Here is a 17,040-nt window from a genome sequence, read left to right as displayed (position 1 = left end):
CCATGAACACTTTACATTTCATGGGTCATTTAAAAGAGCTTTGAGGTTGAGTCCTTTGAAATATCTGACATGAAAAAATACACCTCATGGCTTTTTGGGTTTCCCATAAAGATTCAGTGCACTTGCTAATATTTGCTCTTTTTTTTATCATTTTTCCATTTTGAATTCCTCTTCTTGGTTGAGTTTAGGCTGTTCTTCATCCATTCAGATGTCAGTGAATGTGGCATGTTGTTGCTGTTTTCAGAGACGAGCAAAGCTGCACTCGAAGTGCAGGTGAACACAATTATTCTCCGTGTAATACTGCCGCTGAAGTGCCCTGCAGCAACTCTTAACAAATAGCGCTGCTTATGGAAGGTATGAGATCACTGTTGTTGTTTTATGATCTATGTAGGACGCCAGACTGCAATTACAAACGCATGCAAAATAACAAATATTTGCTATTTTAATTTCAAAAGTATTGCTTTCGTTTAGTCTACTGAGGCCCGTGTGTGTGTGTGTGTGTGTGCGTGCGTGCGTGTGTGTAAATATAGATATAGTTTCGGTTTACACATTCACTGTGGGTGGTGTTGTTTGACTAAGAGTTATTTGATTCTTTCTGTTTGGAAACTGTAGCTTCTGTTAACAGAAACAGATCTATGGATGAACATGCTGTTGTGTTGTGGTTTGGATGTTGAAAGCTTCTCCAGGCACACACCCCCAAAGGATGCAGATACATGAAGGTTAAAGAGTGTGTGTTCGGGTCTAAAAGTTCAATCATGGATTCAGGGCTATCGGCAGAAACAGAAAATCTTACTTAATTCTAGCAAATAATTAAGCTGCTTTAAAGAGTCTCTGGGAGTTTGGGACATGCAGCTTCTCTAAAAGTAAAGCTTGTGCGTGTAAAAATCCTAAAATACAAATAGGTGCTGATGTCTTACAGTCTTCACTCAATCTGTCTGTGTGAAATTTCTCTAGGCTGTTGGTTATGAATGAGAGGGTCTCAAGAGAAAATCATCTTTCACTTTAAATCACTTGCTGTAAAGATTAGGATTCAGGGTGTTTTGTGATATAAGGCCAATATATGATGATTGAGCTCTCAGTGTCTTTCATGTGAAATGGAAGCTTTCAGCTACAGTATGTCATGTTTCTGAAAAATTATAGAAAAGCAGTATCATCTACTGTTAAGAGACCAAAATATTAATATTAGATATTACGTAATGTATCACAGTTTCCAAAAATATTAAGCAGCATAACCGTTTTCAACATTGATAATAAGAAAAATAATTTAGCAAATCAGCATAATTAGAGTGATTTCTGATGGGTCATGTGACTCTGAAGGATCATGTGACACTGAAGACTGGAGTAATGACTGCTTTTGATCAAATAAATGTAGCTTTGGTGAGCATACTGTACGGCCCTGTTTTCACCTGACTTCATTTGTTTCCGTCAATCCGGTATCAAGTGGACGATGCTAAATACAGGTGTAAATCTGAAACGTTTTAAGCTTGTCCACATGCAAACACTTCCAGAGGTTGCCTACTTGTGATCCGATCGACCAAAACGCATCAGTACCAGCTTTAAACACAGGGCCTGAGTGTTCTTTCAACAACATTAACATGAGATACAGTATTTGGAACAACGTACTGGAACAACCCGACCTCACGGCAGTCCGTACAAATTTTACGAAGTGGCTAATTTGTACCAATTCATACGACCTCACTTATAAGATTTTTGCTAAATTGTACATATTTTACGAGTTGCCAAATTGAATGAATTCGCACTAATGACATACCCCTGACCCCGCCCCTAATATACCCATCACGTGGGTTTAGACAAATCGTACGAATTCATACCAATTAGCCACCTTTTAATCACTCGTACAAATCCGTACGAATTTGTCGTGAGATAGCGTTGGGAATCTAGTTACTATGTTTGTTAGTATGCTATTCTGAACAATGTATTTGAGTGTTTACTTTCTTGTAAATAGCCTTGCAAATGAAAAATCATCTATCATTACCTTTTTAAGTATGTTATTGTGTTTCATAGAGTAATCAGATGCTTCAGAGCTGAGGATGCACCTTTTTCTCTTTACGGATAAACGGATTGAATCCTCCACCAGACGCAGGGAGAGTGATTACCCCACTCGTTTATTCTGCGTGTGAATTGATGAAGGGCTATTAAGAGCCATTAAGAGCGTTTATGAAATGATGGTGGGCTTGATGTGCTTATCTGATCTGAACAATAGCACTGAAGTTCTTGAGAGACTTCAGACAGATTCCATTCATAGTTCCTGTTTTATAAAGTATTCTTGGTTTTCAAGCATTTCCCCTTGACACTTTAAAGCCCAGTAAGCTGTGCTTTTGATTGCTTCTTCGATATTTCAGGGAACGCTGGTGGGTATGTGATGTTTCATTTCTTTGGCGAGAGACAGTTTTTGGAAGTCAGGATTAGACATCATTTCAGGGATTTTTAAAATGTCTGAAAACCCATGTAATACTGGAATGCTTGACAAAAATGGTGTCAGAAAGTTTTTTTTTGTAAAAACAAAATTCAGCAAGGATGCAAAAGTGCAGAAAAGACATTTACAAGTTACAAAAGATTTCGAGTTAATGCTGTTCTTTCAAATTTTGTATTCATCAATGAATCTTGAAAAAATTCTACCATGGTTTCCACAAAAACTGCTACGAACTGCCACTAAATCCATTTTTGTGGTTCTGTATTTCTGTCACAGTGCGCTGATGCAGAGATGATATCAAGCAGGATCTATTTGCAGCAGTTATGGTTTATTCACAAACTTAACATAAAATAAAAGTCCCCAGGATACTGGGCTTCCAAAAAAACAAGACCAGAAGAACCAACTAAACAGAATGTGCGTTCCATTCGACCGTACGTGGACTGCAAAGTGTTCCACCATCTTAAGTGAGATTCCAATCCGAAGGGAGCGAACATGTTCAGTTCAAAGGGCAATACGAACGGCATAGGGAATAAGGGAACATCGATACATAACTTCACAGGAAGTGGAGAAGAAAAATCACCCAACTGTCATTGAGAACCACATCACTAGTCAGAACTAAAGATGGAGCAGAGCCGTTAGACGTGTTTTTATACGTTTGAGTATTCATAAATGTTGTTATTATTATACAAAATAGAGTATTTATGAATGGCTATGGCGATGAATTTTACATTTGCATATTCTATTGTATGCATAGGTATGACAAAGTAAAAGTGGCAAGACGCAGCTGAGGCTCTGTCATTTTTTATTTTACTTTATATACCTCAAGAGTGTTTATTATGTGGGAAAGAAAGCGCACTAGATGAGACCACTACAATTAAATTATTAAGACCATAGGAACACATATGCACATGGTTAACTAAATCAGAATTGATTTTCATATGGCATGACAGTTAAAGTACAGCTTCAAATCTGTTAATAATAGTATATCATAATTGATAGCTGCAATAGTCATACAATTTTATTATAAACATATAAGATTTGATTATATTTATTAAAAAAGACCTACATAATGTGTGTTTTGTATATGTATTTTAAATTTGAATGTATAGTAAATGACAATATTCATGTTCTATCATAATCTGTGTGACCCCATCATTGCCTTTCTTTGATGACATTGCAGGGCGTTCCAAATGAGCGATTATTGTCAGCGAAGTCCACTTCAACGGATATCCCATGCTCAGGGAGTAGGGAGCAGTGAACACTGCGTAGGGACCCTGTAAATCGGAACACACCTAGAACAAAACCAAATCAAAGAAACAAGCAACAGGTGTTCAACTAATCAATCAATGAAAAACCATGGAAACAGACAAGGAAATTACAGGCAGGTCAAACAAGAAAAAACAAAACTAAGATACTGATAAACTAAACATAACACATAGGAATAAATTACATTTTGAAATATTTAAATTAGTGCTGGGCAACGATTAATTGCGATTCATCACATCCAAAATAAAAGTTTTTATATATTACATGATATATGTTTGTGCGCGGTGTATTATTATTTTGCATATATAAATACACGCACATGCATGTATGTGTTATTTACATATATATACAGACAAATATTTATTAAATGTATACATGCATATGTGTGTATTTATATATACAAAATAATTACACAGAGTAGACACATATTTTATGTAAACACAAACTTTTATGTTGGATGCGATTAATCGTTGCCCAGCACAATTTTTTTGGGGAATATTTAATTGGAATTTGAGAATTTTTTCTTTAAAAAATATGTAATGCAAATATATATATATATATATATATATATATATATATATATATATATATATATATAAAGATACAAAAAAAATATTTTAGTTTTTCCATCTTTTGAAGAGTTCTGAAAGGAAAACTTGCAATTTTTTTATTCTCTGAATGATTAATGCATTTTCATAAGATGAACCAAATGAAAAACACATCATGGGAGCCAAAAATGTGGGGAAATCTCTTTTTGTATTATTCTGTGGTAAATGGGATATTTACAAAAATAGCAAGTGCAGCTGAAAAACTGCATCATAACTGCATCCAGATTCCCTCATTTGTTCTGCATCACTGAAAACGTCACATTTCACTGCATAGATTGTAATAATACTGCAACCCTGCAGTTCATATATGAGGGGGGAGGGAGGGGGGGGGGGGGTATTTTTTCAGTGATTTGATTGTCTGTTTGCACAAAACCATAATAAAAAAATGAAAATAAATGGTCTCATAAATCAGCAGCTGATGTGATTTTGTTTGCTTGCAGGGGAGGAGCGTCCGAGGGAGACCGTCATGGGCACCGCCGATGGACAGGCGATGGTGGGCGGAGCAGGGGCGGAGTCAGCGGCGGGGAAGCAGAGATTACGCTGCTGCGTGCGAGTGACGGCCGTCCAGGTGCGAAAAGCAATGTGGGGCGTTGCCATGGTGATATGCGTGTGCTCGTCATGGGCAGGCTCCACCCAGCTGGCCAAGCTGACCTTCAGGCAGTACGACGCACCCTTCACTCTCACATGGTTCGCCACCACATGGAACTGCCTCTTCTTTCCTCTGTATTACGTTGGCCACCTGTGCAAGAGCCCTGAAAGACAGACACCAAAACAGAGGTTCAGGTAAAAAATCTGGACCCGTGAGATTGTGTTTATCCAGCAATGCATTCTGGGATTGCCTTTTCGCCAGCAGTGAAGTACAAAGGCTTTTGTAAAAATGGAGGGGAAAAGGCAGAAAGATTTTTTTTTTTTTGGTTAATATGAAGTGCCTTTTTTATAGTAATGCATTAACTGAATGATGCAGTATAGGCAATTTAATGTATCCAAAGCCGAATGTTATTTAAAATAGTCGAATTGGCTGTTTTTTTTAACATAAACCCATAGACCCGTTTAGCATCTTAGACGAGAATAGAAAGGTTCCTGCTATATGTTCATGCTTTTTCTCTTTCTGTGGGTCATTTAATATGTTGACCTTAAAAAGTGATGTCAACCAGTCATGACTCGGGATACACTTTACAAAAACTTGGACCCTGGAAAATGTCAAGCTTTAAATTGGAGTAAATTGACCATATTCATGCACAATGTGATTTAATATGTTCATGGATCAACATAATTTTGTTAGTTTCAGAATAACAGTGCTATTAAATAAGCCATTACTCTATCCCATAACTTTCCACTAAAATCAGAGGTAGACGACTGAAGTTGCTGAAGCCTGTAAATGTAATAGAGACAAGAATAATGTTTTTGAAGAATATACAAGACATTATTACCATACAATAAAAAATAAAAAAAACTTGAGGATCAACAAACACAATTCCATTGCAGTCCTCAATGTAATTAAAAAGGACGGAGACATGTGCATAGGTGAAAAGGCAATTTTCCCATTACACAAAAAATTACAATAACAAAATATTCAATGCCATACAGCCAGATTGAGAAACATAAAAACATATTTAAATGCAAAACAATCACTTCTGGAACCAATAACATCTGAAACTTCTGAAAATTCACAAAAACTTCTCACAATTTTATACACTTCACAGACTCTAAAATAAAGAGATTTTTTTTTCCCCCGAATTAAAAACATGGGGTAGTCATACAAAAATAGTGTCCGACATAAAACTATGCAAATAGTTACTTCCCTTGAGGAACAATTAAATATATCCAAAATCCAGTGACAAAAGCCACAGACATGCTTTGCTTTGCATAAAACAAGAATCACATATATAGACCAAAGCAAATGAATGAATCTTAAACCAAGACAAATTTCAATAATACCCATGATGTTTACATAAACTAAACTAAATTAATAGACACTTTAATCACTGAAATTACTGAAAAGAGATGTGAATGAAGTTGAATGAATGACCTGCGTGACCTTTCCTGAATGAAATGGTTTAGTCCAATCTCCCGATGGGGGGGTGGACTTCTCACTTTGCCTGATTGTACATGGAAGCGCTTCAGTCACTCTCATATATGTCACATAAGGACAGCAATGCATGACCAGCATAAATGATCTTTTACACGCTGGGACCAGCATGGGATGCTGGTGTGCTGGTGGACCAGCATATGTTGGTATGATCCCAGAAAGACTACAAAAAAACTTGTCACATTTATTAGTGTGTGATCGTAGTTAAAGACCAAGACAATTAGTTGTAATAAATTATTTAATAAATGAAAAATGTAGCTGGTTGCATGTTTACACAGTAAAATCCCCAGTGCTCAGTTGAAAACTGAACAAACACTGCTCAGTTTTCATCAATCTGAAGCAATGTTGCAGTTAGTGAGATAAAGTAGAGTCTCTCTACAAGTGCGTATTGAGCATTAGTGATGATACTTGCAGGTAACAAGCAGAATCACAGAAGATAAGAGGAACAACAAGAACAGAAAAAAAGAGAAGAGATGAGCAGAAATAAAACCACAACTGACTCACAGCCACACAGCCTTAGATTAAATCAAATGTCAATAGAATCAGTATCTGGTCACATGGTGCACAGGAAACAACTTGTCTCTGAACATTGGGAAAACCAAAGAACTGATCATAGACTTTAGGAAGTGCAGCGTTGAGCACCGACCTCTTTCCATCAATGGGTACCCGGTGGAGAGAGTGCACAATTTTAAATTCCTGGGAACCCTTATCTCGGACCGACTCACGTGGACGGACAATACAGCAGCAGTGGTAAAAAAGGCACAACAGCGCCTGTATTTTCTCAGGATCCTTAAGAAAAACGACCTGTCTGAGAAACTGCTGGTAATTTTTTACCGTTCCTCCATAGAGAGCATCCTGGTGTACTGTGTAACTGTGTGGTACGCTGGATGCTCTGTAGCTGACAAAAAAAGGATACAGAGAGTAATCAACACAGCGCAGAAGATCGTCGGTTGTCCTCTCCCTTCACTAGAGGAAATCGCTACGTCAAGACTGATGTCAAAAGCAACCAAAATTGCACTTGACTGTTCTCACCCTGGTCACAGCTGTTTGAACTCTTGCCCTCAGGGAGACGTTTTAGATGTCAAAAGACAAGGACTAGTAGATTTAAGAACAGCTTCTTTCCTAAAGCAATAACAGTCCTAAATGAAACTAAACCTTTTAAGTTTTGATGCAGTTTGCACAGCTACTTAACATTTTAAAAGATATTTATTAGCCACTAATAAATGAATGAGTAAATTTATGTGGATTAAATTTGGGATGAATGATGAGTGAGAAGTTGAGTGTACACGTGGGTGCGCGGGTATGTGTGTGTATTTGGGGGGGTGAGTGTGTGTGTATGTGTATGACCGCAATTGTGTATGTTGTGATAGGAGTTTTTTATATTTTTAGTGTTTTATATTGATTGTAATTGAGTGTGTCATGATAGGAGTCTTATATTGTTTAAGTAATAATGGTGCACCTTATTAGAGTGGCTCTGTAATTTCATTGTACACAAATGCAATGACAATAAAGACATTCATTCATTCATTCATTCATTCATTCATCTCTCAACAGAGGATATTTAAACAACTCCCAAAACAGCATTACCATATCACTTATTACAAATTTACAGTAGCCTACTTCAAAATATACAAAAATACAGTTTGGGTTTTATTTTTTTTAGGGATGCACCGAATATTCAGCCACCGAAAAAAATTAGTCCGAAAGACTTTTATCACCGAAACAATACGGCCGAAATGAATTAGAATTCGTTGAATTGCGGAGGTTGCGCCTGATATCATTCACCGTGCGTCCGCATAAAGCTGCTTCTTTTTCATGGCTTGTTGCGCTTACGGTCAAATACTCGCGAAAACATTGTCACAACGTTCGTCTTGCCGCGTATTCACATAAACGCATCGGTTATGTCCGTGCTGTCAACCGTAACGCATGCGATTAATGTTTTTCAGTTTAACGCGTTAAAAATATTTAACACAATTAAAGGGATAGTTCACTTTAAAATGAAAATTATGTCATCATATACTCACCCTCAAGTTGTTTCAAACCTGTATGAATTTATTTATTTTGCTGATATTTTGAAAAATGTCTGTAACAAAACAGTTACCAGGTCCCATTGACTTCCATAGTATTTTTTTTTTTCTTACTATGGAAGTCAATGGGACCTGGTAACTGTTTGGTTACTGACATTTTTCAAAATATCTTCCTTTGTGTTCAGCAGAATAAATAAATTCATACAGGTTTGAAACAACTTGAGGGTGAGTATATGATGACAGAATTTTCATTTTAAAGTGAACTATCCCTTTAATGCAGCATCCATTTTTTTTCCTGTCATACTTTGGCTAGCGTTACATTATAGAATCATGTTCTTCTTCATGCAAATGCTTTTAAACATGCAAGCGCGAAAAGACAAAAGAGAGCGCTGTCTGTGAATGTCCTGCTGACACGTACACGACGCACAACGACACGCACAAGAATCGACTTATCTTTCGCGCTTAAAGAATAAATAACACACAGTTATGCCAAAATGTCCGTTTTGTTGAGTCCGTGTTCATGAGAACAGTCTTAAATTAGTTAAGACTTAAATTAACGTTAAGAGTTGTGAGTAAATGGGACGCGTGTGAGATCCACATGTGCAGCATGGCAGAATCACAGAAGATGTCATTCTAGTGTTTAAATATTTATTATCCACTTTGCAATCTGCAATCTGCAATTCTTGGTGCATTTGTTGTTAAAGTTCTACTGTTAACATATGGGCTAAGGCAGTCTTTGTTTTGATACACTATGTTGAAGGCCTACAGAGAAATATTGTTGTATCTTGCAGTTGCACTTGTTCTGAATGCACTTTCTTGTAGTAGTTTAAATGCACTTGACCTAAATGCACTTTGTTTTTATGAGAGAACATTTCATTTTAAAACCTTTCTGCAGGCCAGTTGGCCTGTACATTATTATTTAATGTACACATGAGTGGGGTCAAGTTAAACATATTAGTTTTAATTTTATTTTATACTGTGCATTGTTGCAATGTGCTAAATAAATCTTTGCATCATTTGTAATTGATTTATTCTTTGAAACTTTAATATTAATTTATGCAATTGCATTGCCTTGATTTTAGTAAAGTTAGTACACAATTATAGCCATAAATGCAATGGTACTAATAATTGGCATAATTCTTTCGGTGTTTCGGTTTTCGCCCTTGGTTTCCTCTTTTTCGGTTTCGGCCAAGAATTTTCATTTCGGTGCATTTTTTTCATATAGTACAGAGGTTGTTGAAGTCCATTAGTCCACAGGCAAACTTCTAAGTGTAATGGCCAAAGATATATGGTAGCTCTGTGTGTATTTGTTCATCAGATCACGTCACATACACACATTCAACATTTCAATGAGGGAATATAGCTTTAAAGGTTTGTTTTCAAATGGTCGGGTGTTTTGTGTTGTTTCGAGAGGGTTTCGAGAGGGTTGTAAATTCATGTTTTATGTTTGTGTATGTGATATTTCAGAGAGTGCTGTCGGTTCTTCGGGGACGACGGACTAACGGCGAAGGTGTTCTTCACTAAAGTGGCCCCTTTCGGCCTGCTGTGGATTCTGACAAACTACCTGTACCTTCAGGCTCTGAGAAAGATCAACAGCACCGATGTATCTGCCCTCTTCTGCTGTAACAAAGCCTTCGTCTTTCTCCTGTCCTGGATCGTGCTGCGGGATCGCTTCATGGGCGTCAGGGTGAGTGGGTGGACGGGTCGTTGGATAGATGGAAGAAATTTTAGATATCGATTTGACATGCACTGTTCATGATGCTTGATCACGAGTGTTGCTAAAAGAGTTTGATAGATAGACAGACAGACGATCAGATAGATAGATGTCATGGCAACCTTTGGTTGTGGATTGATGACTGGTATTCTAGACCCTTCTGCTGTCTAATCCCATGAGTCAGCAGTTCCATCAGTACAATACTTTGCTTTCACAATCACCTTTTCCTGTCTTCTTCCTTTGTGCTCCTTTCTTCTTTTTCTTTCTCAGATCAAAGAAACCACAGTGCTGTTTAACATTTTCTTTGTCTCTGTGTTCCTGTTGCTCTCTCTTTCTCTATTACACACACACACACACACACACACACACACACACACCGCAGTGCTTGGCAGATTTGAATGAGTCAGGGTTTTTGGATGTCCCTGGCGCAGTACTAGTTAAGTTCCTATCTAGAGGACATTAGATGATAGAGAGACCATGAGCTCATGTTAGTAAGTGTGTTTGGTTTGTGATCCAGTTTAGATATGTGATGAACTGCTCTCCCAGTAGAAATTACCCACAATCTTATCAGAGTAAAGGATGCGAATGTAGTCATTTAAAAGTGGGGGGGAAAAGGGGGGAAATCATTTAGAATCTCCTGGGAAAATGGGTAAGATGTGAGTGACATTATTCCATGTCAAGTTAAACAACAGAATGAAATAATAATAAAATTATTGTCCTAAAATAGTCTTAATTTTATTTGTTGTCTATTTCTAATTTCTTGCTTGGAATGTTATGGTGAAATATGCCCTGGACATGTTCTTGGCAGGTTTCATGAGATGTTTTTCTTTGTTTATCCTGACAAGATGATGGTGATATGAATATAGCAACATCCATGAGAATGCAAAACCACGATCCTTTAAATAAGGGCAACAGAACAGAGATAGTTGAACCAGAACAAAAAGCTGTCCAGAAAGCTGTCCAGGAGGGTCTTTGGGTGGGAGTAATCAATCTTTCTCATAATGTTTCTGTACTGAACTCAATTTGGCTACGCTCTGGAAACTTTTTTCACTTGGACACACTTGTAAACATATAATACATGCTGTAGACTAGAGACAGTCTTTTTGATGTAACACATTGCGATGCCTGTGACCTTTATTTGTTTTTTTACAAGATTGTTGCTGCCATCCTGGCCATCGCTGGAATAGTGATGCTGACCTACGCTGATGGCTTTCACAGTCACTCTGTTATTGGCATAACATTTGTAGTGGCCTCTGCATCTGCCTCTGCCCTCTACAAGGTAACCATACTTCAACAGTCAACACTTTGGTTATTGCTCATTGAGAGTATTTTAACACCAATTTACCAAATGTTTTTCAGTTAAATTGGTATTTGGTTCTGTGTCATTGAAACGGTACTCATCAATAGTGCACATCTTTAAATAGTCATGGAGTGATGTGTCTTGGGAGTGCTTTGTTTTCTGTAATTAAAAACCTTATTTGTCTTGATTGATTTTGTGATGTACTTTCTTGCGGTCATCTGAAAAGGACAAATCAATAAGTGAACTGGACGGAAAGATCAGTTGGCTATCCTGAAATCCCATAACATTACAACCTTGTTTTCTTTCCTGCAGGCATTTGAAAGATAACATTATCTAATTTTATATAGCCTATTTATCTTGTCCACTGTTAGGAAAATTGTTTTTCTGGCACAAAAATGTAATGTAACACTGAATCAGAAGTAGTGTATTTAATTTATACATACGCACTTTATTATGTACACCTGTTCAACTGCTCGTTAATGCAAATATCTAATCAGCCAATCACATGGCAGCAGCTCAATGCATCTAGGCATGTAGACATGGTCAAGACGATTCGCTAAAGTTCAAACTGAGCATCAGAATGGGGTAGAAAGAGGATTTAATTGTCACTTTGACATGGTTGTTGGTGCCAGACAGGCTGGTCTGAGCATTTTAGAAACTGCTAATCTAATGGGATTTTCAGGCATAACCAGAGAATGATCGGAAAAAGAGAAAATATCCAGTGAGTGGCAGTTCTGTGGGCGAAAACCGAACAGCACATCGAACCATGAAGCAGATGGGCTACAACAGCAGAAGACACACCGGGTGCTACTCCTGTCAGTTAAGAACAGGAAACTGAGGCAACAATTCGCACAGGCTCACCGAAATTGGACAAAAGAAGATTGTAAAAACGTTGCCTGGTCTGATGAGTCTCGATTTCTGCTGCAACATTCAGATGTTTGGGTCAGAATTTGGCATAAACAACATGAAAGCATGGATCCATCCTGCCTTGTATCAACGGTTCATGCTGTTGTTGGTGGTGTAATGATGTGGGTGCTATTTTTTTACGCATTTTGGGCCCAATTGACCGTTCGCAAAGACCCGCCCCCTTTAGTTACTGTTGCTACGTCCAACAAGCCATGCCGTTCACATCACGCCACACATCATGTTCTCACACAGTGAAAAATACACCGCGGAGCTAAAGAGAACACTGACAACACATCGAAAGACACTTTTGATATGAAACAAAAAAAATTTTTTGTTTTATTTTAAGTTTAATTTAATTTATTTTTTTAATTTTATTTTGTTTTGACATTTAAATTATAAATACCGTTTTGTGGCTCTTTTGTAGTGCCTCAGTTCAAGCGGCTTATACACTGATCATCTCTTCCTAGTAGTTAATTTTACAGCATCAAATAAACATGAATGAACATCAGATAAACTCACAATTTTTCAAGTTCAAGTCCACCAACGTTAATCTAATAACTCTTCTGACTGCTTTGTCGGACAAAACGGTGGATTCTGCGTTATGATTGGTTAGATCGCATGTCAATCAAACTCCCGGCGATGGGTGAATTGAGCATCGTTTAAACACCACAGCCTACCTGAGTATTGTTGCTGACTATTGTTCAAGACCACAGTGTACCCATCTTCTGATGGCTAATTGACCCTTCGCATGGAGTTTGATTGACAGGCGATCTGACCAATCATAATCCACCATCCGCCATTTTGTCCGACAAAGCAGTCAGAAGAGATAGTAGATTTACATTGGAGGATTCGAACTTGAAAAACGGAGTGTGCTGATGTCTTCCCGCGGTTAAAACAACATTCCTTCTTAATCGGAGATAATCGGTTCTCGAGCAGCTTTAACTGAAGCTCTACAGCGTTCTGTCAGACACATTAAAGAGCCACAAAATGGTATTTATTGTTTAAATTTCTTTAAACAATTACCAAAGTTGAGACTTGAAAGGTGTAGTGTGAGAGCGGCGTAGCTTGTCGGACATCGCAACAGTAACCAAAGGGGGCGGGTCTTTGCGAACGATCAATTCCAGCAGGATAATATTCCATAACATGTCACATGTTGGATGATTGTGCATGAAAATCCCAGTAGATCAGCAGTTTCTGAAATACTCAGACCAGCCCCTATGCCACCATGCCACCTGCAAACTTCAAAGTCACTTAAATTAGCTTAAATTCTTTATTCTGATGCTCAGTTTTGTATAGCGTTTGGACCAATCAGACACACAATTATTCTTTATATTTAAAGAATAATCCAGCAAACCCCTTCCCCCAATAAACTGTTGTAGAGTTCTGTAAACTACCCCTGAATAGCAACTAACAATCAGGCAGAACCATGCCTCTGGTCACCATGGCAAACAATCCATTTACGACCAAAAGGAATGTGGAAAGAGATAACTCTCACTCCATTTCCCGATTAACTCTCACTCCATTATGCCCATAAAAAGGACTAATCCCCTTTCATTCATACTCATAGCCATAGGAAAGCTTTTATGAATGAGCATGCATATCTCCAGGACATTTGGTCTCATCCACTAAGCATGCGTGTGCACGCTTTTTTATGTACAAATCATTATTCAGTAATAACTTTCGTTCTAAAATGTATTCAAAATTACGAATAAATGTCGGCACAAATGAATACCACTCGTATACAAAAATTACATTCACTTGCTGGCCTTATAAACATGTTAAGATGAAATTTAAACATAGATCTTAAATAGGCTAGTACATTATAGGCCTATCCGTAAAAGAGTAAGAAAAGGTGAGTTATAGCTCAAGCTGCGAGCTAGCTCTGTATAAAGACACAGACCTACGCGTATGTACAGCTAGCTCATCAGAGATCTGTAATGTGTGTTTGAAATTTGAACTTGTTTTGAGGATGCCACTCTTGTCATTGCTCGGGGATCTTGCTGCGTGTGCTCTCAGGCCAGAATGCATCTTTAGAGAGTGTCATGTTTGCAGAGAGTGATGAAAGAAAACGGTGTGCAGAAAATAAAAAGGGTCCATCAACAAAGGAGTATGGAATGCAAAAACTTTGAAGCTCAATATCTCAAAACTGCCTTATAATTCCACGGAGGCATTGTGTATTTTGTATTGTATACCGTTTTATGCATGCTTTATGATATAACCACTAGTTAATTTAACCTCACCTATACCCTTTTTTGATATTTACGAATTTGTATTTTGATGATCTAAATGATCATGTATATTGTATGATGATACATATGTAACATATTAATAATACAAGAATCTTTAATAACTTCTGCATCAACACCCAATCCAATTACATATGCAAAATACTATGCTCGAAGATAAAGAGTCGTAAATGTTCCATTCTAAAGCTTAAGTTACCATTGGCTCACTGACCCCCTGGAGGAGTGACCTCCACAGAAGTTAAAGTGCACCTGCATACGGTTCTTCTCCTCCTCTTCTTCTCTCTCGTCTTCTCCTGGTTACTGTCCGTGTGGAATGCCAAGGGATCTTTGTCCCGGAGTTGGCACAGCCACGTCAAACAGGGCCTCAAGTATTGTAATACCTCGACAACAACTGAGACAGGCTAGCATCGCAAGTCGATCATAAATTCTTCATTCAACGTGGAGGAAATCAATTGCAGCTTCAGCACCATCTGACCCCTGAACCATCAAGAGTTTCTCCTGAGACTGCATATCCGGACACTCGTTCAACGGCCAAGGCATTGCAAGTATCGTACAATTAACTAAACAGAGGTTTATTATACGCTGTAGACCCCTTGTTAACAAGGTGCTTTGAAATAAGAAACTGATGGTTCTGTTCAGATGGACTCTTTTCATTCTGTTTCCGGTTTTATTCACTTTCACTTTTCCATTTCCCATATATTCATGATTGTGTGAATGTGTTTGTTTCGATTAGGTATGTATTCGTGATTTATTTTGATAAACCTTTTGTGCACCCGTATTGATGTCCCTTTAACAATGTGATCACAGCTACACAGCTTTCTTTTCTGTGGCGGGGAAAATATCCTTTCTGAGAGTTGATAGATGATCAATACTGTGTTCACTGGATGAACAGATTTATTTATTGGACACTTAATCTATCCATAAGGTCACAGGAAAGGATTTGTGAATAGCAGTGAAGCTATGTAACTGACGCTGGTATGTCACATGATAATGACAACATGGTGAATATAGTACGTCCAGATTACATAGCCTACTAAAGACATTCATACTAAGAAATTAGTTTTTTAGCGGTTGCGATTGGTTGCGAGAGTATGAGATTTCGGACGGAGCCCATGTCTAAATGCCTAAATGCATTGAGTTGCTGCTGTATGATTGGCTGATTAAATATTTTAGTTAATCAGTTGATTAGGTATACATAATCAAGTGTCTGGTGAGTGTATTATAGCTCAAATAATACAAGTATAATGTGAATAGCATTGAATGATCATTGAAATTAACCACCTGAATTAACCAATTGACCAAAACAAACTTATCTGAGCTGGTCTTTTTGTTTTTGTTTTCTCAGGTGCTTTTCAAGCTTGTCTTGGGCAGTGCCAAGTTTGGAGAGGCGGCTTTGTTTCTAACCATTGTCGGCGGTGCAAACTTTGTCTTTATGAGCTTTGTGCCAGTTATACTGTACTTCACACATGTTGAGTACTTCACATCCATAGCTGATATTCCCTGGGCCTACATGTGTGGAGTGGCTGGACTCTTACTAGGTAAATTAAATACTGACAAGAAAAAAAGTATATTATTATAATTAGAGTATTATTTATATAAAGTGTAACAATTCGAATAACTGTCTTAAATAACATATAACTGTTCATAATTTTATTCTTCTACATTAAAGGACAAGTTGGGTATTTTACACTTAAAGCCCTGTTTTCAGATCGTTTCTGATTAAATAGAACGGTTAAGATTTAAATTTGGACACATGCTGCAATTTCAATCTTAACCGTTCTATTTCATCAAAAACGATCTGAAAACAGGGCTTTAAGTGTAAAATACCCAACTTGTCCTTTAAGATATATAACTTATATAACTGTTCATCTTTTTCTTCTTGCAGCATTCAATATGCTGGTGAATTTTGGCATTGCCATTACACACCCTAAGCTGATTTCACTTGGCATTGTGCTGAGTGTCCCTGTCAATGCAAGTGAGTTCATTTTCATCAAAGTAAACTTTTTACATATATAAACAAACTTCTTTATAGAAAACCTATATATTTGTGCCACTGACTGATTTAAATGGATATATACAATTACACTCTTAGTTCATTGTATATTTGTTTGTAAAGGTTTTTGTAAAACTGTTTTTGAACCCTGTCCCACTGAGGCTAGCCGAGTGGCAGAGCCTGATTTCACCAAGTGCAACATGTTCCTGGATCAACATATTCGTTGATCCTGGAACAACAGTCCATTCAGATTTGGGGGACAAGTTTACAGTATGTCAAGTTTAGGCGAGTTAGGTGCTTCTACATCAGTGTTATTCGCCTAGCATTTCCTTCTGATTTTAGGCATCGCTTATGGGTAGGGTTAGGTTTAAAGGTAGGGATATGGTTTGGACAAAAATTTTGGACCAGAATGTTGTTCCAGGATCAACAAAATATGTTGACCCAGGAACGCGTCTAA

General features: G+C 37.6%; 1 protein-coding gene across 3 annotated transcripts in view; it reads left to right on the top strand.

Moving 5' to 3' along the window:
* The window catches only part of slc35f3b (solute carrier family 35 member F3b), an 82,338-nt gene that overhangs the window by 62,828 nt on the left and 2,470 nt on the right, over nucleotides 1-17,040 (top strand). For all 3 annotated transcript variants that reach the window (XM_079636421.1, XM_079636419.1, XM_079636420.1), the window contains 5 exons: nucleotides 4,749-5,091; nucleotides 9,892-10,111; nucleotides 11,292-11,417; nucleotides 15,936-16,128; nucleotides 16,476-16,565. In XM_079636421.1, coding sequence (XP_079492547.1) covers nucleotides 4,749-5,091; nucleotides 9,892-10,111; nucleotides 11,292-11,417; nucleotides 15,936-16,128; nucleotides 16,476-16,565 — 972 coding nt within the window. The remainder of the gene's footprint in view (nucleotides 1-4,748; nucleotides 5,092-9,891; nucleotides 10,112-11,291; nucleotides 11,418-15,935; nucleotides 16,129-16,475; nucleotides 16,566-17,040) is intronic.

This window comes from Phoxinus phoxinus (genome assembly GCF_949152265.1).
Source record: "Phoxinus phoxinus genome assembly, chromosome: 14".
In the NCBI taxonomy this organism is placed as follows: Eukaryota; Metazoa; Chordata; class Actinopteri; order Cypriniformes; family Leuciscidae; genus Phoxinus; species Phoxinus phoxinus.
This window is presented reverse-complemented; position numbering and strand designations above follow the sequence as displayed.